Here is a 25,313-nt window from a genome sequence, read left to right on the forward strand (position 1 = left end):
TCCCTTTTGAAACATCTAAACCCCGGAACCTCACGCAGCCACTCCTGCCCTTGAGGCAGCCAAGTCTCTGTAATGGCCACGACATTGTGATTCCATGTACCGATCCGTGCTCTGAGTTCATCAACACTTCTCATATTAAGGTAAACATATTTCAACCCATCTAACTGACTGCATTTATGTCCCGTCCCCTGCCTGTCCTTCCTCACCTTCCCTGTACACATCGCATCTACTTCTACACATCTTCTAATCCTTCACAGGTAAGAAAAGCTGCAGTCAGAAAGCAGTGTTTTGTAACCAGGTCAATGTGATCGGCAAATTATTACTTTGGATGCAATGTATTTAAATTGCCCAGATAAATGTTGTAATGGCCTTTCTGTACTGCAGGTGGCATTTTAATGTGTAGCTACTTTAAAGGATTCTCTGTTCCTATGGGGATTATAGCACAGATGCTGGAAAAAAGACCAATTACTCAAACGTACAAACTGGGAGCAGGAGGAGATATCTCGAACCTGCTCCACTATACCATAAGATCACAGCAGACCAAAACCTCCACTCTACGTTTATACCTACCCCTGGTAACCTCTGACCCCTTGCTAACCAAGAATCTTTACACCTCTCGATAGATAGACACCGTTTTGTATATACCTTTAAATATATCCATATAACCTTTTGAGGAAAAGAGTTCCAGAGGCTCACAACCTCTGAAAGGAAAAGTTTCACCTCACCTCTGTCTTAATCATATGACCCTTAATTCTTAAACAGTGGCCCTGGATCAGTGACTAAAAGTCCTCACCAGTTTCTATAGTTGGCTCTTGCCTTGGCGTCCTCTCTAACACATTCCGGTCAAGAGAACTGACCACAAAAACCTCGGCTGATGATCCAGTGCAGAAATGAGGTTCAATGTCAAGGCTGCGGCCTTTTGGATGAGATATAAAACTGAGGCCTCACCTCTCTCAGTCCCCCAGGGAATAGATTCCAAGAGACAGTTCCAAGGTACAGGGGAGATATTCCAGTGTTCATGCAGCTCCCTCATTCAACCCCAGTCATACAGGTTGGGGAAAACCTCCCACTGGGATCTGCCCCAATCTGTCGGCAGCTGAGCCCATTTCTGAATTAAGTGACAGCCTGTGACACACACTGTCCAGGTGTAGTGACCCTGGGACACACACTGTCCGGGTGTAGTGACCCTGGGACACACACTATCTGGGTGCAGTGTTCCTGGGACACACACTGTCTGGGTGTAGTGTTCCTGGGACACACACTGTCTGGGTGTAGTGAGCCTGGGACACACACTGTCCGGGTGTAGTGATCCTGAGACACACACAGTGTCCAAGTGTACTGATCATGGGACACACACTGTCTGAGTGTAGTGATCTTGGAACACACACACACACACACGCACGCACGCACGCACACACACACAAAGTGTGTGGCGATAAGGGATTTCAGCAGACCAACCTTCTGCAAATTTCCTCTTGTGATAAAGTGTCTGCTCGAAGAAAGGTTTTCAAATTAACAGAGTATCGGATTCAGTTATTTTCAAACCCGTAGGTTCTTTCAGGAGTCCAAGAATGAGTTGAGAACAACTTGGTGCTTCACAGAGTTTTACTGGAGAAGTTTAAAACAGAGAAACAGTCACAGAGCACATGGCACTGGCTTTACTACTGGGAGATGAACCAAGACAAGGGAACTAAATTGAGCTCGGGCTGGGGGGGAGTTGGTGGGGGTGGGGGTAGGGGTGGGGGGGGGGTTGCGGAGGAGATAGAGGCAAGAGAGTGAGATAAGCAAGAGAGAGATAAGCAAGAGAGTGATTAATTAAAAAACAACACCTGTTATACCTGAGATAAGAGGTACTCCTGAGCTAACGATAGTTCAACCAGAAAACCTATTAGATACATGAGGCAAAACCAACCAGTGAGAAGACATATGTTCACCTGATGGACGAAACAATAAGCTAAGAAGCGGCCATTCCTTGTGCAGCCACGAGGTGTATTAAACACTATTCATGTTAAAAAATCTACTTAAAACAGTCGAATCCAACAAGAATTTAAATATTTCAGATTGCTTTTTAGTATGCATGTGATTTAGTCCTATTCTTCAGTAAAACTCATGTTAATTTGTTAACACGTTTTGTAGTGTGCATAGGTGCGGAGTGCCTCTGAGGAACGTTCTCAGACCTGCACTGAGAGTGAGAGCTTTGTCAGCCGGTGTAGCAGGGAGCAAAGTCTCCCCAGCAGTCGGAGCTGTGCTCTCAGCACCACTAGCCACTTACACTGGACCCCCGGCACCCCTTGCACTGGCTGGGCCTTGCTGATGAGCTGGGAGCTGGGCTCCATCCGGAAGGCTGTGCCTGGGGCCAGACGACAGGGTGGGAGATCCAGCCCTCAATGTGGGCATGATCACTTCGCCGTTTGTGGAGAGCTCACTGAGTGGAGACTGGCTTCACTGTGTTGCTGCATTACCACGGTGAGCACATTCCAGGAAGCCACAAGGATAGGACAGGTAGGAGCAGGAGGAGGCCATTCAGCCCCTCAATCCTGCCCCACCATTCACTATGATCATGGCTGATCTGCACTGGTCTCGCCTCCCCTTCTGCAACCGTTTCTCACTGCCCTCAGCTCTCCAGTCTTTCAAAAATTATTTGACCTCCAAGTAGTGGTGCAGAGTCAGGCAGAAGTAATGGTGCAGAGTCAGGCACAAGTAATGGTGCAGAGTCAGGCACAAGTAGTGGTGCAGAGTCAGGCCCCTAGTGTCTGTGGAGAGGTAGAATCCTGGGGGAGGGGATGGGAATGTGGGGAGAATAAAAATGGGATTAATAGAGCATTAGTGTAAATGGGTGGTTGATGGTCAACATGGACTTGGTGGGCCGAAGGGCCTGTTTCGTGCTCTATGACTCCATGAGTAATAACGTGTCACTAATGCTCACAGGTTCAGAGAAGAGGATTAAAAGATTCTCAACAGTGTTATGGGTTGCAGCTGTACTTCAGCCGATGTGAAACCACAGCAGCATGAGATTGTCTCACAGCAATTCCTTTCTCTCAGTGTGACTCTGTATTCTAATGGATATCAAATTTAATTTCTGCATGTTATTGTGATTTATTAAATGGGCCATAAACATCGAAACTCAATCATAAAAAGATAATAACGGAGCAGGAGGAAGTTATTTGGTCATCGGAACCTCCTCTGTTGTTTAATGAAGATCACAATTGATCCTCTTCCCTGTTCCTTTGTTAAAAATCCATCACTCCCCACCTTCACTATAATCAGTGACTGAGCACTGAGTATCCTCAGCTGTCGGCGGGGGGGGGGGTGGGGGGGTGGGTGGGTGGTGTTGTAGAGAGAATTCCGTGCACTCACAATCCCCTGAAGAAGTTGCTCTTGACTCAGTCCTAAATGGCTGACCCTTTATCCTGTGATTTTGGCCCCAAGTTTCCAGTACACATACCAGCACCATGAACTGATTAAATACTCATTTAACATCGCTGATAGACCACAGAATAGCACAGCACCGGAACAGGCCCATTGTCTCACTGACAATTTAAGATAAACCTTCATCATTCCTCCAATTTGGCAAATTATGTTGTTTGGTTACTAATTAGGGGAAACTGTAAACCATGTCAGATGCTCTTTTAATTTGTAACCCATCTATCATATAAACTGGATCAGGGGCTGACAGAGGAGAGTGATTTCTCAATGGTTGTCACATTATTTATCTTTACTGTGTACTGCTGTGACATGTTAATGCATCTCAGTCACACCTGCGGTTTCTGTGTTTGCAATTTATTTGAGACTGTAAATCTGCAAGGCTGAAATCACGGAGAGTTTTAGTCATCAGGAAAAGGGGAATTGCCATCGTTGAAGCTTCATCAGTTTTTAAAATCAATTACCCTCCCATTTAGCTTAACTTAAATGGTAAGTTTTTCTGTTTGACCGTTATTGAATGGATTTCTTTGCTTCATTGCCATGCCTCAAAAAGGTTGCAAATATAATTGTATCTTTAAAAATGTGTGAAGAGTTAAGGAAAAGTTGCATTTGGTTTGAATGCCCTTTCACCCTTCTCTTTTTGATATTTTTTTGCAGACAAATTGCATCAAGTAGGAACTGAAGCTTTCACGTTTCATCACTGTGTTTAATATTGGAGAACAAAGAGATTGTGGACAATAGGAAGATTCCAAACCACCAAAATGGGGCTTCGGTGGCATGCTTTAGTTTGCTTCATGACAACTGTTTTGGTGGAACAATCCCATGGTGGACTTATTAAGAAATTTATTAGGCAGAAGAGAGACATCCCGCTGCCAAAGGAAGAGAATGTCTCATTACCATTTGGAACACAGCCCATAAACTTCAACCACGTCTACAACATCAACGTTCCCCTTGGCTCTCTTTGCTTAGTGGACTTGGAGTCCCCCGATGGCATCGCAAAACCCAAAGCTGACTCCAGCGAACAACACATCGAGCACACGGCTGACGGCGAAAATCAAATCGTCTTCACTCACCGAATCAACATCCCGCGGCAGGCCTGCGGCTGCGCGGCAGGGCCAGATATCCGCGACCTTCTCAACAGGCTGGAGGCGCTAGAGGGCCACGTGTCATCGCTACGGGAACAATGCGCCAACGGGGGATGCTGTGGAAATGGAGCACAGCAAGGAAGGGGTATGAGAATGGCAACCCAGTGTTACAGTTGAATAACTATGATACATGTACAATGCCACCAATGTAAACTGCGAACGATGCTAAAAATTACTGGTATATATTAAATCTCAAACCATATTAACTTGCTATTAATTGCATATTTGATTTATTAGATGGTTACAATATTCACACCGTTAATGTGGTTAAAGTTCTTTAATTGTAGCTTCAAACTTCATGAAACTCGCATCATACCACATGCTAACTGTTGTCTTTGTTTAGGTCGTGTTGATGTAAAACCTTTCTGTGGAGCACATGGAAACTACAGTACGGACACCTGTGGCTGTTTGTGTAAACCAGGCTGGAAAGGAGAAAATTGCACAGAACCTGAATGCCCAGCGAACTGCAATGACAGAGGCACATGTATTGATGGCAAGTGTGTATGTGAAGCAGGCTTCACTGGTGAAGATTGTAGCATTGAGGATTCTTGCCTTAATGACTGCAGTGATCAAGGACGATGTATAAATGGAGTCTGTCAATGCTTTGAAGGTTACACAGGGAAGGACTGCAGCCAGGAGGTGTGTAGATTTGACTGTGGTGAACATGGAACCTGTCTTAAAGAAGTTTGTGTCTGTGATGAAGGGTACGCAGGTGAAGACTGCAGAATAAAGCTTTGTCCTAACAACTGCAGTAGCCAAGGTATCTGTGTTGATGGGAAGTGTGTTTGTGATGAAGGTTTAACTGGAGAAGACTGTAGGGAGCTGGCCTGTCTTAACAACTGCTATAACCGTGGCCACTGTGTGGATGGAGAGTGCATCTGTGACGAAGGTTTTACCGATGTTGACTGCTCAGAAATTATTTGCCCCAATGACTGCTACGACCGTGGACGATGTATCGAAGGTGTATGTCACTGTGATGAAGGATTCACGGGTGAAGATTGTGGAGAACTTGTCTGCCTAAACAACTGCAGCAACAATGGTCTTTGTGTCAATGGCCAATGCGTGTGCAACGAGGGCTACACGGGAGAGGATTGTAATGAGTGGGCCTGTCCGAACAACTGCAACAATCGTGGCGTCTGTGTCGATGGACAGTGCATCTGCCATGAAGGCTTTACTGGTGAAGACTGTGGGGAACTGGCTTGTCCAAACAATTGCCACAACCGTGGCAGCTGCGTTAACGGGCAGTGTATCTGTGATCACGGCTTCACCGGCGAGGACTGCATCGAGCTGTCCTGTCCAAACAACTGCAACAACCGTGGCCGGTGTGTCAGTGGGCAGTGCATCTGTGAGGAGAGCTACACAGGAGAAGACTGCAGTGAGCTGGCTTGTCCCAATGAGTGTTACGATCGTGGGCAATGTGTTGATGGCCAGTGCATCTGTGAGGAAGGTTTCACCGGAGAAGACTGCGGACAACTGGCCTGTCCAAATGACTGCAACAACCAGGGCCGCTGTGTCAATGGTCAGTGTGTCTGTGATCACGGGTTCATCGGAGAGGACTGCAGCGAGCTGGCCTGTCCAAACAACTGCAACAACCGTGGCCAGTGTGTCAGTGGTCGGTGCGTCTGTGATTCTGATTACAGAGGAGTAGATTGCGGAGAACTGGCCTGTCCCAATAACTGTAATGACCGAGGGCGTTGTGTTGATGGTCAATGCATCTGTGATGAAGGTTATGTCAGTGAAGATTGCTCCGCCGGTAAGTGATACCAAAGATAAGATAAGAAATCTTTATTAGTCACATGTATATCGAAACACACAGTGAAATGTATCTTTTGCGTAGAGTGTTCTGGGGGCAACCCTCAAGTGTCACCATGCATCTGGTGCCAACAAAGCATGCCCACAGATTCCTAACCCGTATGTGGTTCTACTTGATAGATTTTAGACAAATATCTATTTCACTCAAGATCTATCTCTTTTATTAGCTTTTATTGCCCTACACAAATGTATTAAAGGATTATCAGGGAGTAACACAATGCTTTGAACTGTATTCAGCTGGCTATTACTTAGTATACAAAAGGGCCTGAACTGTATGTTACACTGTGGTTATACTGTAAAATTGCTGTGGTCTATAAAATGCTTCTTAAAATCTGAACTTAAACTCTCATCGCCTTTAGGTCTTGTTCATCCCCATTCCACTTGAACTAAGATATTTCAGTGTTCAAAATGCAGGAAGTATATATATTTAAATAAATGATCATAGGGAAAAAATCATTTAAGTAAGCAACTGGATTGCTCGCTGTCTGGTTTAGAAATGTGTGGAAAAACTTTCATGCTCATCCAAGAGTTTTCCATAAGTCTTGTAAATACAAGTTACACACATTGGAATGAAAACATGAGACCAGTCCTGATTTGCCATCTTCCATTAATTTTCCAGAACAGTCAACAACTGACAAAATGGTAGCACTGTTTATCCTTTGCTGCCTTTTTGTCTCAGCATCTCTTGATTCAAAATAAACAAGATATGATGATTCTTGTTTCTTTCCTGAGGACTATTTGATGACAGTTTTTATCCCAGGACCTACAATCCTTGTCTTAACCCAGATTTATTGTTGAGAACAAATTAGTTGACATGGATTTTACTTGGAATCTATTCCACATATTTATCACTATGCAAAAATTAATTTTCCGATGTCTATTCAAATTATTTTTTAATCTTTGCAAGACCTCCCCTACACCCGCTCCCCATCCCTCTCCTTCCCACCCTCAGTGATATGTTTGCATTCCAATTTAAGGCAGGTATCCACATGCAGGAGGCATTGATGGGGTAAGTGCTGGAGGCTGAAGCATCTAGATTTTGGGAGCATGGATTCATGAACAGTGGCCGACCACTGATGTCTGAGGTGTGGCAAAGCTCAGAGCTCTGGGAACCTGAAACTCTCTACCCCAGAATGACTTCAAAGCTGACATCCACAGATTTTGGATATGAGAGAATCATGGTATATGGGGATCAACTGGTAAAATGCAGGATCAGTCATGATGTTATTTAACATGGAGACAATACAAGAAACAGTATGACATATTGCTGCTTCTATTTCTCATGTTCTTGTTCAACAAAGTTCATACCTTTCACTCTGTACTTAAATCATTTCTTCCCCTACCTTCAATCATTTGTTCAGAGAAAACAGTGTCACTGGCTGAGATTACCCAGGTGGATCATCATCACTTTGTCTAATCTGTAAATTCTCATCACTTGAAGCCAAAGAACCTCGTCATTATAAATGCCTCCCCCACTCACATTTCCACTGGTATGTTTCAGCTACATAGATTAAGTCCTGATGATCTGGAAAGCACTGGCTGATAAAGCAGTGGAAGCAGTTTCAATTGTAGATGTAAGAAGGGAGCTGGATAAATACCTGAAAGAAAAGGAGAGCAGGGACAATTAAAACACTTGAATCACTCTTTCAAAGAGCCAGTATGAGCATGATGAGCCAAAGAGGCATCTGTGCTGTGATTCTGTGATTATGGCCTCACTAGGCAAAGTGTTCATTTACACTGCAGAATCTATTACCGATTTCATTAATGGTTCCCTTAGGAAACCAAGCTAGTTTAACTTTAATAGAGAATGCTGCTTGAAGGCAACTTGGGTAACAAATCTTTAAATTGAGTATTTAATAAGATAAGATAGGATATCTTTATTAGTCGCATGTACATCGAAACACAGTGAAATGCATCTTTTGCATAGAATGTGCTGGGGGCAGCCCGCAAGTGTCGCCACGCTTCCGGCGCCAACATAGCACACCCACAACTTCCTAACCCGTACGTCTTTGGAATGTGGGAGGAAACCGGAGCACCCGGAGGAAACCCACGCAGGCGCGGGGAGAACGTATTTATTTTACCTTTATTTTGTAGATATTTTATCCTTTCTGTAGCAGCAACTGAAATATGGGAAAGTCAAACCTCCTAAAATGTTAAGAGTTTAAAGAAAAAAAATAAGGTAGTTACATCAGTGGAGGTGATAATAGAGGAATCACTAACAATCTATGTGATGGATTTCAGTGCACTGTTTCATATTAGTTGCTGCCATTGTCTTTACAAGAAGGTGCCATTGACGGACATAGTTGACCTGACCTTACAGCATCCTGTTGCTTCCAGACCAGTTTGTATCTGGGGCACCTGCGCTTGACTTAACTAGTACACTGCAGAAGTATAATACAGTAAATGGAATAATCTGTGTTTCTTACTGCTTAGAAATACGATCTGACAAGTGTAACTAGAAAACTACTTGCTACTTCCAAACAGATGCCTTATCATGTATAAATATTTGCACTTCTGGGAAGTCCTTTAAATGTAAAGAGAACCCTCCAACCATCCCACCATCGATGACTGAGCATATTCCACCCAAACCGGGGCTGACCCATTCAGTCACCCAGCCGAGGGTAGCTCTGTATCCTGGGATTTTCAGGGAATTCCCACTACAACACCTGCTAACATGGAGCACAAATAATAATGAGTTACGGTTACTTTGTGGATAACTAATCAACGGTGTTTCAAATAAAGCAACTTAATGGAGCAAATATATGAGGCATTCTAGGGCTTTACCTGTTGATTGTGGTGTATTAAGTTGCATTGATTGTTCCATAGTAAATGGCTGACTCCTTTGCTTCGCTCTGCTTTGCTCATTTCTACCTTGCCTTACCCACCCTGTTCAACAACAGCCATAGATAGCCTATGCTGCTCCTTTGCCTGAACCTCTCAGTTTAGAAAACACACACAGAGTTATGCCAGTGTTTCTCTTGTTTCTCCCTACAGAACTTGTTGCATTGATAACGTTACCACATATTTTCTGTCTTCCCGCAGTTTCACCTCCCAAGAACCTGAAGGTAACTGAAGTGACTCCCCAAACAGTGGACGTGGAGTGGCAGAATGAGGTTAGAGTCAACGAGTACCTCATCACCTATGCCCCCACTGCTCCTGGGGGTCTGCAGCTGGAAATCCGAGTGCCTGGTGACCAGCTGTCATCCACCATTGAGGAATTAGAGCCGGGGATTGAATACTTAATCAACGTTTATGCTATCCTTAACAACGAGAGAAGCATTCCCGTCAGTGCCAGGGTAGCAACACGTGAGTGCCACCAGTTTATTTGGATATATGAGCCTATGAACATCAAAGCTATGCCTCTGCGACTTAGTACAAAAGCAACTCCAGTACACTTCCATTAACATACAAACAATGCCAGTTGTTAATATGGAGAAAGCAAATTTACATCCTGGGACAGAAGTCTATTGGAAGCAATAGCTGTGACTGGAAGGTCAGAAGGTAGTATTTTTCCAGTTGAATGTTACAACATTCTGACTTCAGCGGTGGAGTGCTGAGAGAGAATGTGGGTTGAAATTGGAGATCCAAAAAGTTAGGGCAAGAATATTATCTTTACTTGTGATAAAGAGTTTAAAAAATTATTCCAAGCTTAGCTAACAAACTGTGCTTTGACTGCAAAACTATGGACAGTTTAAGTATAGACAGGAAAATGTTACTGCTGCTAATCGCTACAAGTAGCCTTATTCTACTAACTGGGAAAAATGAGACAGAACTATTATTGACAATGTTAAGATGCAAACAGCTAGATGTACATTAAATTTGTGTCTCTAAAACTTTAATAAAAGCATCAGCCCATTTCTGATGAAGCACATTGCAGATGTTCAGATCCAACAATGAGATGATTGGCATTTCTGGATTTTATCACAGATTTATCTTCAGGGTAGCAAATATTCATCCATTAATTACGTCTACGCTTTAACATTTTCAGTTGAATTTATTTTATTTAATGCAATAATTTCACATTTTGAGTAATTACCAGATTTTAAGCCATTTCCAATCATCAACAAACATTAACAAAATAAATACCACTGACGGAATACACAGGAAAAAACTATTACACTTGGAGTGTGTAGATTGATTCTGATTTGACCACAGGGATAGAAGATTTGTTACGAAAGAGTAAAGTGAAAGACTCCCTTCAAATATGCTGTGCACTTATCTAAATTACATAATCTTTTAATCCATCACTTTTAATCCATCACCATAAAGAGAGATAACAGGCAAGAGTGCCAATACTGCAGCTTCACATGCTGATGTTTGCTGAGAATCTGAATAGTCCAGGATAGTCTTTCGCTGCCAAATGATTTGGAAAGTATTGGGTCATTTATTAAAGTGACAAATTACAAGATTTTAATTACAATTGCCATCAGGTGGCAACTCTGAAGACTTGTATCTAAATATAGAAAGGCTGACCTAGAAATAGGCACAATTTAGCAAGTGAGTGCATCGGAAAGGAGGAGAAAGTGATGTCAGAAGAAACTTCCCAAGTCTCACATTCATACAAATTAACCTCAAATTTATACTCAAGTACTCCATTTTGTTTTACTTAGCAGTTTAATGCAAACTATAGAAACAAAGGACCGCAGATGCTGGAATCTAGATGACATACATGATGATGCTGGAGGAACTCAGCAGGCCAGGCAGCATCCGGGGAGAGAAGCAGGCAGTCAACGTTTCGGGTCAGAACCCTTCTTCAGGACTGAAGATAGGAAAAGGGGAAACCCGATATAGAAGAGGGAAAAGCAGAGCGGTGATAGGTGGACAGAAGAGGGGAGGCAGGGTGGGCACAGGGTGGTGATAGGTAGATGCAGGTAAGAGATAGTGATGGGCAGGTGCGGGGGAGGAGGGGAGAGCAGATCCACCGGGGGATGGGTCAAAGGTAAGGAGGAAAAAAAGGGGCGTAGGAGAGAGAGAGGTGGGCTAGGAAAGGGAAGAAAAGAAGAGGCATGGTTGGGGGCAGGTGTTGGGGGGTGTTTGGAGATTACTTAAAGGGCATTACTTGGAGATTTACTCAAGGAGGTTACTTCCACTATGCAAACTACCGTGAAGTTCTAAGCATAATCTGCTTTCGACACGACCTGAGTTTCCACGATCTTTTGCTCTGACGCTAAAAACATTGCAATAGATGCAGGTAAAAATCAAAAATAAAAACTGCAAATGATGGAAATCTAAAATAAAAACAGAAAACGCTGGAAACCTTCAGCAGGTTAGGTTGTATTTGTGGGAAGATCTCTGTTTTATATTATACCTTCACACAGGCCCTGCTCACACTGTCGGTCTTGCTCCCAGTGTGGATTAATCACCATTGAGATTCTCTTTTGTAGCCTTTTAAGGAGATGTCAAAAGCTGAGCTGGTTCCTTTGTGTGTGAGGACACTAAAATATATATTCTAAATGTGATGTTGGTTTTAGTTTACAAAGAATCTGAGAGCATACATCAGTTTAACTAGAGATTAGATTAAACATTCTTCGAAACAGGAATTACATTATTTCATTTACTTAAAATCAGGTTTCTCATAGTGAAGGATTGATGCTATAAGCAGAGATGATTATAGATTGCCTCATAGCCATCTTTCTGCTGTCTTAAATTGCTTTCAAGCATATAAAGGAATTTTTCTAAGCAAAATTCTTTTTAAAACAATTATATCTGAAAGCTCTGCTAATTGCACTGGTTCCTGTCAAGTTTTGTATTCAAAGATATACAAATTAGTTTCTGTGGAAATTCAGGAGGAAAGTACCTTTCAAAACATGCCTGCTGTGGGAGTGATTTCGCATGGAATTGGCATTTGTGGAAAAAGTGGGAAGTTTCCTTCGAGATCTACCCACCTCCTGGAGCCAACTTTGTTTCCTTGATTTTCACTGGGAGTTCAAGCCAATACATTACAGTAGCATCAGCAGAACATATAACTTGTGACTTTTGACGTATGCTTTTACCTTATGTGCTATTAAATGTGTTGTTCAAATGGGAATGAGTTCCATTCTGCTGAACTGCATGGATGACCCAAACTAACATTCCAATCTCACTGGTAATAGTTTAATAGAAATCTCTCTGAGGTGAAATTGAACATAAGTGCAGAAACCACTGTGGTTACATCAAACGGAAATACGTGCAGGAGTATATCATTCAACCCTTGGTACCGGCTCTACCAGATCAAAAGATCGCAGCTGGATACTTAATCGACTTCTAGTTTCTTGTATTCTTCCCATTTTCCTTGCTCTCTTGGTGCCCAAAGATCTCCCAGTCTCAGCTGTGGATATACTCAGTGACTGAATCTCCACAGCTCTGAAGGGTGAGAATGCCAACGATTCAGAACTCTCTCACAAATCCTCCAACTAGTTCTGCTTCATTATGATCCATCATTCACTAAAACACGTTGGTGGCTAATGACGTTCCCATCAAATACCACAGTGGACAAAGCACGAAACAATTCCTATTTTTATTATTAAATTAGAGGAAGGATATTTGAGTTTTGTAATTAGAAGTCTGTTCTAAAGGTGCAGGGGTGACCTAAGGAAAATGATAATGACTTTAAACTTTTCACTTGAGACATTTCAAGTTCATTCCCTAACCCTTGGTCTATTTTTTTCTGCTGCTCTCCACAGCTACAGACTGTTTATAAATCACAACATGAATTGCTTTGCCTTGAATTCTTATCATTGATATACAGTGTAAATAACTTGCATTGTGATTTCAACCAGAATAAATTAATCCAAGCTGTAATATAGAAACATTACATTTGGAAATAATTGATGTGATTTCTAAGTAATCCATGTCAAACACAGTTGCAACAAGTCAACAATTTGCAGTAAATAATTCAAACGAAGATTGACTTTTAGAGTCTGTTTGTTCAAATAATGTCATTCTCATAGTTCTTCAAATACTTGATGCAAAAAATGCAGATGCTGGAAATCCAAAACAAAAACAGAAAATGCTAGGAAGTGTTCAGCAAGTCAAACAGCATCCACGGAGAGGAAATCGTTGACTGTATTTCTCCCTCCGCTATGCTGCCTGAGCTACTCAGTGCTTCTGACTCTTCCTGTATTTCTTTCTTCATGTATTTACATCTTTGGTTTAATTTCCTCAGTATCTTTTTGTAACTGGATTCCATAACAAGGTTTATATTTAAGAGAATTCATAAAATATTCTGAAAGTACTCTTGCAGTTTTTGCCAAAAATGTTTATTGCTGAGTGAATACATAGTCTTAATTAATTTTGTTCTGAGATGCCACCTCACTGACTTCAGGGAATGAACTGAGATTTTCCTCAAGGAGGAACCAGCAGTGAAGAAAAACTCACGTGGTGACTTACATAACATTTATTTGATGTCAGCTCTCTCAGGGTTTAATTTTTCTCATGTAAATTGTTTTATGTAAAGTTTCCATAAATATTTCCGGTCTGCCTGCAGATTTACCCACCCCGGATGGCTTGAGGTTCAAGTCTATCCGCGAGACCTCCGTAGAAGTGGAGTGGGACCCTGTAGAGATTGCGTTTGATGGCTGGGAGATCCTTTTCAAAGCCCCTGTAAGTCTAATGTTAAAACTCTATGCTCACAAAATATATTGAGTTATTTTATTGGGCCATACTCTGATCACCCATCAATAACCACATATCTTAAATTTCCAATCCTTTTATTTATTCCACATGACAAAAGTCATCCTTTTCCATAAGCACTAAATGCACTTATAGTGACTACAACATTGCACATTTCAGAAGTGGAGCACAATGAACAGATCCCAGTACATTGCATGTTTAGCACAGGTGCCTAAGGATAAATTGGCAGGGTTTGTAGTTCACATATTTCTCCCCGGATAAAGAAGGGAAATCAAAGCAGTTGTTTTCTTTGTAATATTGACTGCAAAAGCAAGGAACATCATGAGGTACATGTTATTCGTAAATAGCTTTAAAGTGTAGTGTCATGTTTGTGGATTATTCCATCATTTCCTATGTAGTTTACTCTTGAATTGCTATCCATTCAATGATACAGTCCAGGGTACAGTAATTTCTGCTGAAGCCTGATAAAACATAGAGCACAGAACATAGAACAGTACAGCACAGGAACAGGCCCTTCAGCCCACCATGTCTGCGCTGACCAGGATCTACTAGTGCCTTCTGCCTGCCCTTGGTCCATATCCCTCCCATCCCCTGCCTTTCATGTGTCTGTCTAAATGCCTCTTAAACATTGCTGTCGTATCTGCTTCTACCACCACCCCTGGCAGTTCCAGGCACCTAACGCCCTCTGTGTAATAAAACTTGCCTTGCACATCTCTTTTAAACGTTCCCCCTCAACTTAAAGCTATGCTCTCTAGTATTTGTCATTTACAACATGGGTAAAAGATTCTCACCCTATCTATGCCTGTCACAACTTTGTGTACTACTATTGTGTTGCCCCTCAGCCTCCGACACTCCAGAGAAGGCTTCTCATTTTTATTACAACATAGAAGGAGTCCATTCAGCCCATTGAGTCTCTGCCGGCTGTCAGACTTTCCAGCATGTACCCTAAACAATGGGTCGCTACAAACATCTTCCATCCCTGTCCTCCCAGCTAGCTCCTTCCCTTCAAAACAAAGAACATGACATCATTTTCTTTCACTAAATTCTCGCAAGACCCTTTCGTATTTATTTAGTCTATTGAAACGCAGACAGCTGTAAAATATTTGTACATCTGTTCCAAAAAATTGCATGACCACAAGCCATATTTCTTACTGTTACATGTTGCAACAGATGAATAATGCCAATTCAATAAGCCTCAGCTCACTCAATAACTTACCAGAAAATAGAATGGAATATTTGGATGGAATAAGAGAAACCTGTTGAAGCGTCACGTCCTAGAAGGCACAGATTTAAGGTGGTTGGCATGTGGACTGGAGATGACATGTAAAATCTGAGTTAACATAATGAATGGTTGGACACTACCTGATTAGGTAAATGGACAGAGGACTCTCTGATCTCTGAGCTGTTCCCGGGGACACACACCAAGACAGGCATCAAGTGCTGCCAGAAGGTCATCAACTCGGTGAAGGATGCCCTTTGGTCTGCCCAAAACCTGTTGGACCTTCCAGCACAGCGAGATGTCCGTAAGGGAATGCTGCTGACTGGCACAGTCCCGGCTGCAGGAGTCCGTGCCGAGGGACGCACTGAAGCTCGGTGCAGCCAATGCAAGGGCTCAGTGGGGAAGGACCACAGTCTGGGCTCCTTCCGCTACTGCACATGGAGGGGCTGAGTGATTGGGGAAGCCCCTCAGACACTAAAATGGTGTATCACCCAGGGGGCCACATGAGTGGCATTGGTGCTATGGTGCTTAAGTTAACACTACTGAATATATTGGCCATGAATGTAAAATGTTTTGCACCATTTATTCTTTTGCATATATTTCTTATTATGAATAAAGTTTATTTTTTAAATAAAAAAGATGGAAATATTCAGTAGTGGCCTTTTGAAGGGAATTAGTAAATACTTGAAAAAGGAAAAAATGTTGGAATCTGAGGACAACACAGAGAAATGGATTGTCCCGCGATGCAGCAATTGATGCTGCTGCTGTACTGCTCCAGTGACGCGGGTTCAATTCTGACCTCCGGTGCAGTCCTCGTGGAGTTTGCACACTCTCCCTGGACGTGGTTTCCCTGGCTACTCCGGTTTCCTCCCACATCCCAAATTGGCTGCTGTAAATTACCCCAAGGGTAGGTAGGTGGCAGGAGAGTCAGAGGAGAGGTCGGTGGGCGTGTGAGAGAGAATAGGTTAAAGGAAACAACAGAAAGAATAGGACAGAGCCCCAGCATAGACTCGATGGGCTGGACGGCATCGTGAAAATATGAATGGCCTTTGAAAGAGCTGAAGCAGGATGTTTGGATCTCATTGCCGCTGCTTTATAATATTCTTGGAACTAAATAACAGTCAGCTCTAAAGAGTGATGACAGAGAAACATAGGACTGCAGATGCTGGAATCTGCAGTCCAATAAGATTCCTGTAGGAAGTTTATGGCAGTCATCACTCTTTAGGATGAAAAACACGATGATGCTGAAGGAACTCAGCAGGCCAGGCAGCATCCGTGGAGAAATCCGTGGAAGCATCTGTGGATCTGCTCTCCCCTCCTCCCCCACACCTGCCTATTACCTGCATCTACCTATCACCACCTTGTGCCCACCCCGGCTCCCCTCTGTTGTCCACCTATCACTGCTCTGCTTTTCCCTCCTATATATCGGGCTTCCCCTTTTCCTATCTTCAGTCCTGAAGAAGGGTCCTGACCCCAAAATATTGACCGCTGCTTTTCTCCATGGATGCTGCCTGGCCTGCTGAGTTCCTCCAGCATCCTCGTGTTTTTCATCCTAAAGAGTGATGACTGCCATAAATTTCCTTCAGGAATCTTATTGCCTTTCCATCTACCCCGCTATGATAAAGTACCACAGCTAAGTGCCTCTCGTTGACTGCTTCTGACACTTTGTTTGCACTTTTCAACGAATTTAGTACATTTTCTCTCGGTTACAGAAGGAGGATAATGGCGAGATTTTGAATAGCCTGAAGAGGTCAGAAGTATCATTTGTGCAAACCGGCCTAGCTCCAGGAGAAGAGTATGAAGTCAGCCTTCATGTAATGAAGAATAACACCCGCGGGCCGCCAGCTAAACAGAAACTGACCACAAGTGAGTAAACCTTCACTGCTGCCTGATTACCTTCAAACTTGTACAGCCATCAGTTTGGGTCAGTATAAGAATAAAGTACTTTCTACTCCCAGAGTTGATTAAAGTGGGACAAATGTGAATTATAGTTCAAAGGACCTTTTCCATAATTCATCACATTACACCATTAAGAAACCCAAGAGCACAGTTTTCCTGTCGTTATGAGAACAAGTCTGTCAGTGTTCGGTCTCACCGTGCTGTGAAAATGGCAACTCCTGGATTATACACATTCATAATTAAACCTGGGAATCCACACTACAGGAAGGATGTGATTGCAGTAGAAAAAGTGCAGAGGAGATTCACCAGGACGTTGCCTGGATTGGAGGACTTTAATTACACGGAGAGATTGGACAGGCTGGGCTTGTTTTCCCTGGAGTGGAGGAGACCTGACAATCATTATGTTAGAGAGACATTTAGACAGACACTTAAATAGGAAAGGGATAGAAGGATACGGTCCTAATGTGGGCAAATGGGATTAGTACAGATGGGAAAAAGGGTCAGCATGGATGTGGTGGGCCGAAGGGCCTGTTTCTCTGCTATATGTCTCTCTGAGTCTACAACTTGCTGTCAGTGATTTTCTTTTCCTCTGTAGGGTGTGCAGCTTTCTCCAGCATAATCTCTGAAAGTATTATCTTTTATTGATGTACCGAGCTTTCATTCCCTCCGAACAAAATCTCCAGCCCTGAAAGAATTATCTTTCTGTTCATGGACTGTGATTTCCTCAGATAAAAAAAAATTAATTATTTGTTCTTTTTTTTTGGAAATGTTGTGATATTTCAGTTTTTACTTTCATGTGTATGTTCTAATCTCAGCATTCTGTTAAATGTTTAAAGTCTTAGATCTAAATTACACTTCAGCTTTTCTTTAGCTGTGTTCAATGAATAGAAGGTATTTACTATCAACTGAGAAAAAGCTTCTTAAAAATAACTGCTGATAGAAGATTTTGATTTCCCAATTCTAGTGCAATGATCCTTAATGCAGCCTGAGAAACGATGTGTTATTATTTGCTTCAGTTGAGCGTCTAAGATCAAGAGCTGTTCTGCAATTCTGAGTCTGCCGGTCGTTCAGTAAAAGATTGTACTAAGACTCTCAGACCTCTCTAGTTCCTCACTCTGTAGATGTTAATGAAGATCTCCTTCCTCAAATTCTTCTCCTTCCCGCTGTCTTCCACCGTAACTTTAAATCACAGTTTTGTTTCATCTTCTTGCTGTGTTCCTGCCCCTCATCATTACATTCACCCTATGCAAGTCACTCAACAAGCATCTACAACGTACAGAAGTATGTTAACCCTGACGCACCTCATGCTCAATGCAGCCACTTTGTGAACAGTATTTTTAAACACGGTGTCTGTGAAGCATTCCCTGTGCTCTGACCCACCACACGAGCTCTGGGCTGTCAGTGGTGGGGAAATCCAAGATGGAGCAAATGCCCCATCAACTGACAAAGCACGGCCAATAGAATAGTCAAAGGCAGCAACCAAGCAGCCAACCTAGCTCCAGGCTTCACAATGTATCTTGGAAAGAGAACCTACAGGTGAGGAAGCATTAAGTAAAGTCATTTTCATAGGTTCATAGAGTTAAGCAGCACAGAACAAACCCTTCAGCCCAACTCATCCATGCCAACTAATCCCATTTTCCTGCGTTAGGCCCACATTCCTCTAAACCTTTCCTATCCATGTACCTGTCCAAATGTCCCTTAAACATTGTAATTGTTCCCACCACTACCATTTTCTCTGGCAGCTCATTCCCATATACCCAGCAACTTCTGTGTGAAAAGTATTGTCACTCACATCACCTTAAATCTTTCTCATCTCATTTTGAACCCAGCATAGGGAAGTCTAAAACTAGATTGCATAGTTAAAGGGAAAAGGTTTAAAAGGGATCTGAGGGTTAGATTTTTCACACAGAGGGTGGTGGGTATATGGAACAAGCTGCCAGTAGAAATGGTAGAGGCAGCTACAAGTACATGTCCAAAAAACATTTGGACAGGTACAAGGGCAGGAAAGGTTAAGAGGGATATGAGCTAAATGCAGGCAAGTGGGACTAGCTCAGGAAGGCACTTCGGCATGGAGTTGGGTCAAAGGCCTGTTTCTCTGATGCATAACACCATGAATTTGTGAGGACTTTAATTTGTGGACTTGATCACATGGCCCGGGATCAGGTGCCCATTCCGAGTGCAGTTTGTTGGAGAATGGCTCCCAGCAGACTTATGGCCCTAATCAAAAATCAGCTCCAGTGCTCCCAATGATGCACTCAGCTACCTGAGAGCTTCACTTGTGCACACAGAGGGCTTACATTAAGGAAATCTGTTGCCAAGGTACGTCCTGCAAAAGCACTGAGGGGGCTAAAGGTCGATCTTGGGGATGCCAGAGATAAAACTCTGGGAACAGGAAGAGTTGCTGTGGCCATTGAACCTGGTAGCATTGTTTGCAATGCTGCAACACTTAACGAAGTCTGCACGTTTTTGTAAGGCCAGTCAGGTTTTGGCACAAGGGGGGAGGCATGGTTTAACTGGAACTATGTTTGTACATGACTGCGTTAACACGTTGAAAACATCCGTGAGACCCAATGCTCACAAATAACAAAGCATCACAAGAAATCGTAAGGTCAGCATTATCTGGTTTAAAATTCTACTGCTGACAGACGTTATTGAAACTCGTGCAAGCAAATAGCCGAGGATAATACATTTTTTTTTAAATTTAAATTTTATTTACAGCGTGGTAACAGGCCCTTCCGGCCCAACGAGTCCGCACCGCCCATTTTAAACCCAAATTAACCTACCCGTACGTCTTTGCAATGTGGGAGAAAACCGGAGCACCCGGAGGAAACCCACGCAGACACGGGAGAACGTACAACCTCCTTACAGACAGCGACGGGAATCGAACCCCGATCGCTGGCGCTGTAATAGTGTCGCACTAACCGCTACGCTACTGTGCCGCCCCCGGTAATTTTGCATCTGGCCATAACTGGAAGTCCAATTAATGCGGTAATGATCAGCCAAAGTATTAGTTTGCAGCCATTTCAGATGTGCAAATTTATCATTTCATACCTCATAAAGCCCCACCACAAGGAACAGTGGATCCTGATGACTCAGGTAATTTTCTAATACATTTAATTTATTTGCTGTGGAAAGTAACCACCAGGCACAGCTGACAAGATTGGGAAATGTCCAGTCATGGATATTTAATTCCCTTCTGGGATCATCCCAACACTAAAAACTGTATTGCCTGAAACGTGACTCTTCCTCAACATGGCTATGTTCACAGGATCTCTTAAATATGATCCTTTTCCAGAACAGCAAATCCACACACAGAGGCAAAACCACACCAAAGGTATCTTCCCTGTGCTGTGTAGTAATGGTGCCAGCATATTGGACGTACTTGGGAAGAATGAGTGGATGACCACCTGTCAGTCTTGATTAAAAAGGTGATATGGGGGGAGTTAGAGTGGCCAACAATCTCTGTTGTATCTGCCTAGCCTTATGCAGCAGCTCAACATTTGGATCAGAACAACTCAATATTTATTATAATATTAATGAGGTTTCAGACTGCAAGACCACTTCAAGAGCTGCCACCAGATTCTAACACTGCAGGTACTTTTCCTGTTCTCACACTGTGGTCTCTCAGGATCCATCTTTAGCCCCCTCCTATTCCTGATTAACACACTGCCATTCAGCCGGTGTCACTTTCTACAGGGACGCAGTTTGTGCACCCGGTCCATCTGACCATCTCTTCTCTCTCTGATTTGTCAGGTTGCTTCTCCGACATACGTCACAAAGAAATGTCCAAAGCTGTTGGGAAGGTCAAATTCATTGCTTTTGACATCCATCAGGAACTTTGTTTCCTGCTTAAAAACTCTATCCAGACTCTTTGAACCTTTGTGCCACATTACAAAGACCATCTCCTTCTCTCTGGAGCACTGACTGAACCTCCCCCCTTCTTTCGGCTTATTGAGCACCGAAACCTTCATCCTTGACTTTGATACCTCTGGTGTTGACCCCTGGCCAGCACACTGCACCTTCCATAGTTAATCTCTGCCCCCACACCCTCACTCACAGCAAGTCCAGCTCACCCATCGCCCCTCTATTTGCTGATTGACATTTTCAAATTCCTCCCCTTTTCTACACGACCATCTGCAATGGCATGCATGACATCGCACATACAGTAAAGCTCTGATAATTCTGCATCCAACTGTTCGGAATCCAAATGGTTCAGCATCTGGTTCACTCATTCGTCCAGAGTGCGAGTTGGGATTCCGGAGCGTGAGTGGGAGTGTGGCCAGGACCAGGGTCCAGACTATTGTGACAAGCTGAAATTCACTGGGTTCTATCCTTGCTCCCTTTAAACTCATCGTATTTATTGTAAAACTTATCACACTGCTGTGATACATGTAAACAAAGTGACGTAAAAGTGTGTCGGGAGATTAATGGGAGTAACATCCAGTAGTCTGGAAACATGCCAGCCTGACACCAACAAAGTCCCAGGGTGCCGGATTATCAGAGTTTTACTGAATAATATTAATTCCATCAAGTAGCATCAAGTTTAAAGTATTAGTGCCAATTTTGCACTATATTTTAAGATCCAGCAACAGAATTCGAAAGCAAATTACCAACCTAAGATACTAATGGCAAATGTTCACAAAAAGTAAACACTGGGCCTTTTTTATAAAAGGATAACATTGCCAGTACTAAATCATGTAAATTTTTTTTCTGTTTGGGACCTTGTCAGATTGATGCTGTTTGCTGAATGAGGATGAAGTCAGAGAACAAACAGAGAGATTTATTGGGAGCCAACATTGTTGATGTACATTAAACAGGCGTTACAACGTGTGTTTTACTCCATGTCCAGAATAAGCTTCCATTGACATCAATGGAGCCAATTTTTGGAAATGTAATGCAAAGTGCGTATGACATGTTTAGGAGAGATGATTTGTGTCATTTACTACTCACTCTGCTTTCTGGGTGAAAAGAGAAGGAAATCTGGGAACAAGTCACGAATGGTGGGCTTCTGGCAAAGCAAAGGAGAAAGCCTCCTGTAAATTGTGGAGGAGCATGTCTAGAGGAAATAGCATCAGTAAAGACATGGTGTTGGCGCAGTTATTGGGACTGAAAGGCAATAAATCCCTCTGAACTGATAACCTTGAGCTTTGAAGGCAGTAGCCCCGGTGGTAATGGACACACTAGTTGTCATCCCTCAGATTTTCATTGATTTCAGCCTGGTTTCCTCAAAATGGAAAGTAGCAATTGTTCTTTAAGAACAAGAGAGAAAACTAGGAATTATAAACCACTTAACCTGACATCAGTGTTAGAGCAAGCGTTGGTATCTATAATTACGGAAGTAGTAACAGAGCACTTGGAAAATAATTATAGGATTGGGTAGAGTTAGCATAGATCTATGAAAGGCAAATCATTTTTGACAAATCCACAGGAATTTTTTGAGGTTGCAACTATCAGAGTAAACAAGAGTAAACCAGTTGTATACTTGGAGCTTCAGAACAGGAACAAAAGAAAATAGGAGAAGAAGTAGGTCAACAGACCCTCAAGCCCACCCTGGTATTCAATATGAACATGGCTGAGAGAGACACATAAGAGACTGCAGATACTGGAATCTGGAGCAACAAACAATCTGCTGGAGGAACTCAGCGGGTCGAGCAGCATCTGTGGGAGGAAAAGAATTGTCAACATTTTGGGTCGAGATCTTGCATCAGGACCGAGAGTGGAGAGGCAAGATGGGTTACTTGAGAGATTATAGCTAAATTTCTCCAGATTGATGCCTTGGATTGTGAGTTTGTTTTATGGCTAGAGATTAAGTAAACCAGGTCTGTACTCTCTTAATTTTAGAAGAATGAGAGGTGATCTCAGTGAAATCTTTGGAATTCTTGACTGGAGAGGATTGTGGAGGCTTAGTCACTGACTATATTCAAGACAGAGATCAACAATTTTTCAGGGAATTAAGGGATTTGGGAAAATCATGCTTTGTTTAAAGATTAACCATGGTCTTTGTGACCGGTGGAACAATTACAAGGGGTTGGTTGGCTCATTTTTGCTTATATTTCTAATGCTATGCTTTTGTAAGTCGAATATTTATGGGAAGGGGCAGGTAAAGCTGGCTGTCAGTTACATTTGTCATTTGTCACAAGGGGATAGGGTAAAAAGTACACTTAGTGCTTATCTCTGTAAGTCCTTCAAACAAAGAGTGGAAGAAATTACGAGACCTAAAATGATACAAGAAATAAATGAGTCTTCCAGTGGCTCACTCTAATTATTGGGCAGCCACCCACCCGGTAATTGTCTTTTGACCTTGCAAAGTAAATTGAAAAGAAACAGGCAATGAGTGTCTGCTGGTTAAAGTTAACGTGTCAATTGATTCATTCAGGATTTTTAGAATAGTTTTAGCTTATGAAGCATCTTCTGTGGATTAGTCAGCTTGCCAGGTGGTAATTAAACTTAAGAGGTCTTTGTAAGTATATAAACTGTATTTTTCCTTCTCTGTCATTGTCTTGGTTTATTCTCCAAAGCAGAAATTATCAAAAACATATTTCAAACAGACAAGCTTTTAATTAAATCCAGTAATAGTAAAGTGCAGATGTGATGGTTCTGGACCTTATACGTGCACACACACTCATCTACAGACACGCACACACACACACACACACACACACACATGCACGCACACAGACACACACAAGCTCATGTGCACACACACACACACACACACACACAGACACAGACACACACAAGCTCATGTGCACACACACACACACACACACACACACATGCACGCACACAGACACACACAAGCTCATGTGCACACACACACGCACACACACAATCTCATGTACAGGCACACACAGACACACTCACACAAGCTCATGTACACACACACACAAGCTCATGTACACACACAGAGACACACACACAGACACACACACAGGCACACACACAGACAGACACACAGAGAGAGACACACACACACAGACACAGAGAGAGAGAGAGAGAGAGAGAGAGACACACACACACACACACAAGCTCATGTACACACACAGAGACACACACACAGACACACACACAGGCACACACACAGACAGACACACAGAGAGAGACACACACACACAGACACAGAGAGAGAGAGAGAGAGAGAGAGAGACACACACACACACACACAAGCTCATGAATGTCAAGGTGGAAGAAAATGTATAGAATACATGAAGCACAAATGATTGGGGCAATGCCCCATATTAGATGCACCACTGAGGTCATTGTCGATTGTAACCTGAGGGGTACTCACCGCTCTACGCCTGCTCCACCTGACTGGGTGCCTGCTGCTCACGTTCAGGTGCAAGTGGACGGGTGACTGGATATCGTCAGCAGTGAGTCCAGGCTGGGGGCCTTCTCCAGCGCAACTCACCCACTGAGGTTCATGATGATTGTCAGTAAGCAGCTAAACAAATGTCTTTCACTGCCTGCTGGAAATACGACAACTCGACAGTGGAGATTTCAATATCACAGCTTGAGCATTGCGGCAGTCTCTTCTGTGACACTGGGAATTTATTTGCAAGATTTAATGTGAGGGGGAGAATTGGAAATTCTACTGAATCAACTGTAAATCAGGTTGGGTTAGAACTCGCTGGAGTGGGGCACCTCACAGCATTGGTGAGTTGATCTTTCTGCACACACTTCAGCTCAAGATAATTTTTGAACTGCACTTGGCTCGATGTTTGTGCTGACATTGGGACAAAGGTATTGAGGTGCCTGGGACCTCATACTTTCGATAGATGGAGGCAGAACTGAGGAAGAAGGTGAGCTAGTGTGGGTAAATTCAATGTCAAATCTGTTACCAAAGGAAAACTAACCAGAGGGAAAGAATGAATGGATTGTGTATAGGAGAAGGAAAAGAATGAACAAGAACTGAATTTTTAAAAAGATTCTCCAACAGCAATTCTCCAATTATAAATTATACATAATCTGGGGAAGATTGCCAGTTTGTAACATTGAGCACATTATTAAGAGAGCATTTGCACTATCAATTACAGGGCTTAAGTTTCGGTTGCAAATTTGATGATCAATTTATGTGCAAGTTCTTCAAAGCGGTGGTGAAGCGTACAATGGAGCGACAAACATTTCTGAAGATTTAGATTCATTGTGTCTCACCTAATGTCCTGAACTTGACATTCAGTTTGCAATTAAGTCCAATGCTGTGAAAC

General features: G+C 42.8%; 1 protein-coding gene across 11 annotated transcripts in view; it reads left to right on the forward strand.

Annotated features, from left to right (window-relative positions):
- Window positions 1–25,313, forward strand: part of LOC127581976 (tenascin-like) — a 283,091-nt gene that overhangs the window by 193,612 nt on the left and 64,166 nt on the right. For all 11 annotated transcript variants that reach the window (XM_052036811.1, XM_052036810.1, XM_052036813.1 and 8 more), the window contains 5 exons: window positions 4,081–4,653; window positions 4,912–6,321; window positions 9,423–9,686; window positions 13,846–13,961; window positions 16,923–17,076. In XM_052036811.1, the coding sequence (XP_051892771.1) occupies window positions 4,185–4,653; window positions 4,912–6,321; window positions 9,423–9,686; window positions 13,846–13,961; window positions 16,923–17,076 (2,413 nt within the window). In that variant the 5' untranslated portion in view covers window positions 4,081–4,184. The remainder of the gene's footprint in view (window positions 1–4,080; window positions 4,654–4,911; window positions 6,322–9,422; window positions 9,687–13,845; window positions 13,962–16,922; window positions 17,077–25,313) is intronic.

The sequence above is a fragment of the Pristis pectinata genome, chromosome 23 (genome assembly GCF_009764475.1).
Source record: "Pristis pectinata isolate sPriPec2 chromosome 23, sPriPec2.1.pri, whole genome shotgun sequence".
NCBI classification, from domain to species: Eukaryota; Metazoa; Chordata; class Chondrichthyes; order Rhinopristiformes; family Pristidae; genus Pristis; species Pristis pectinata.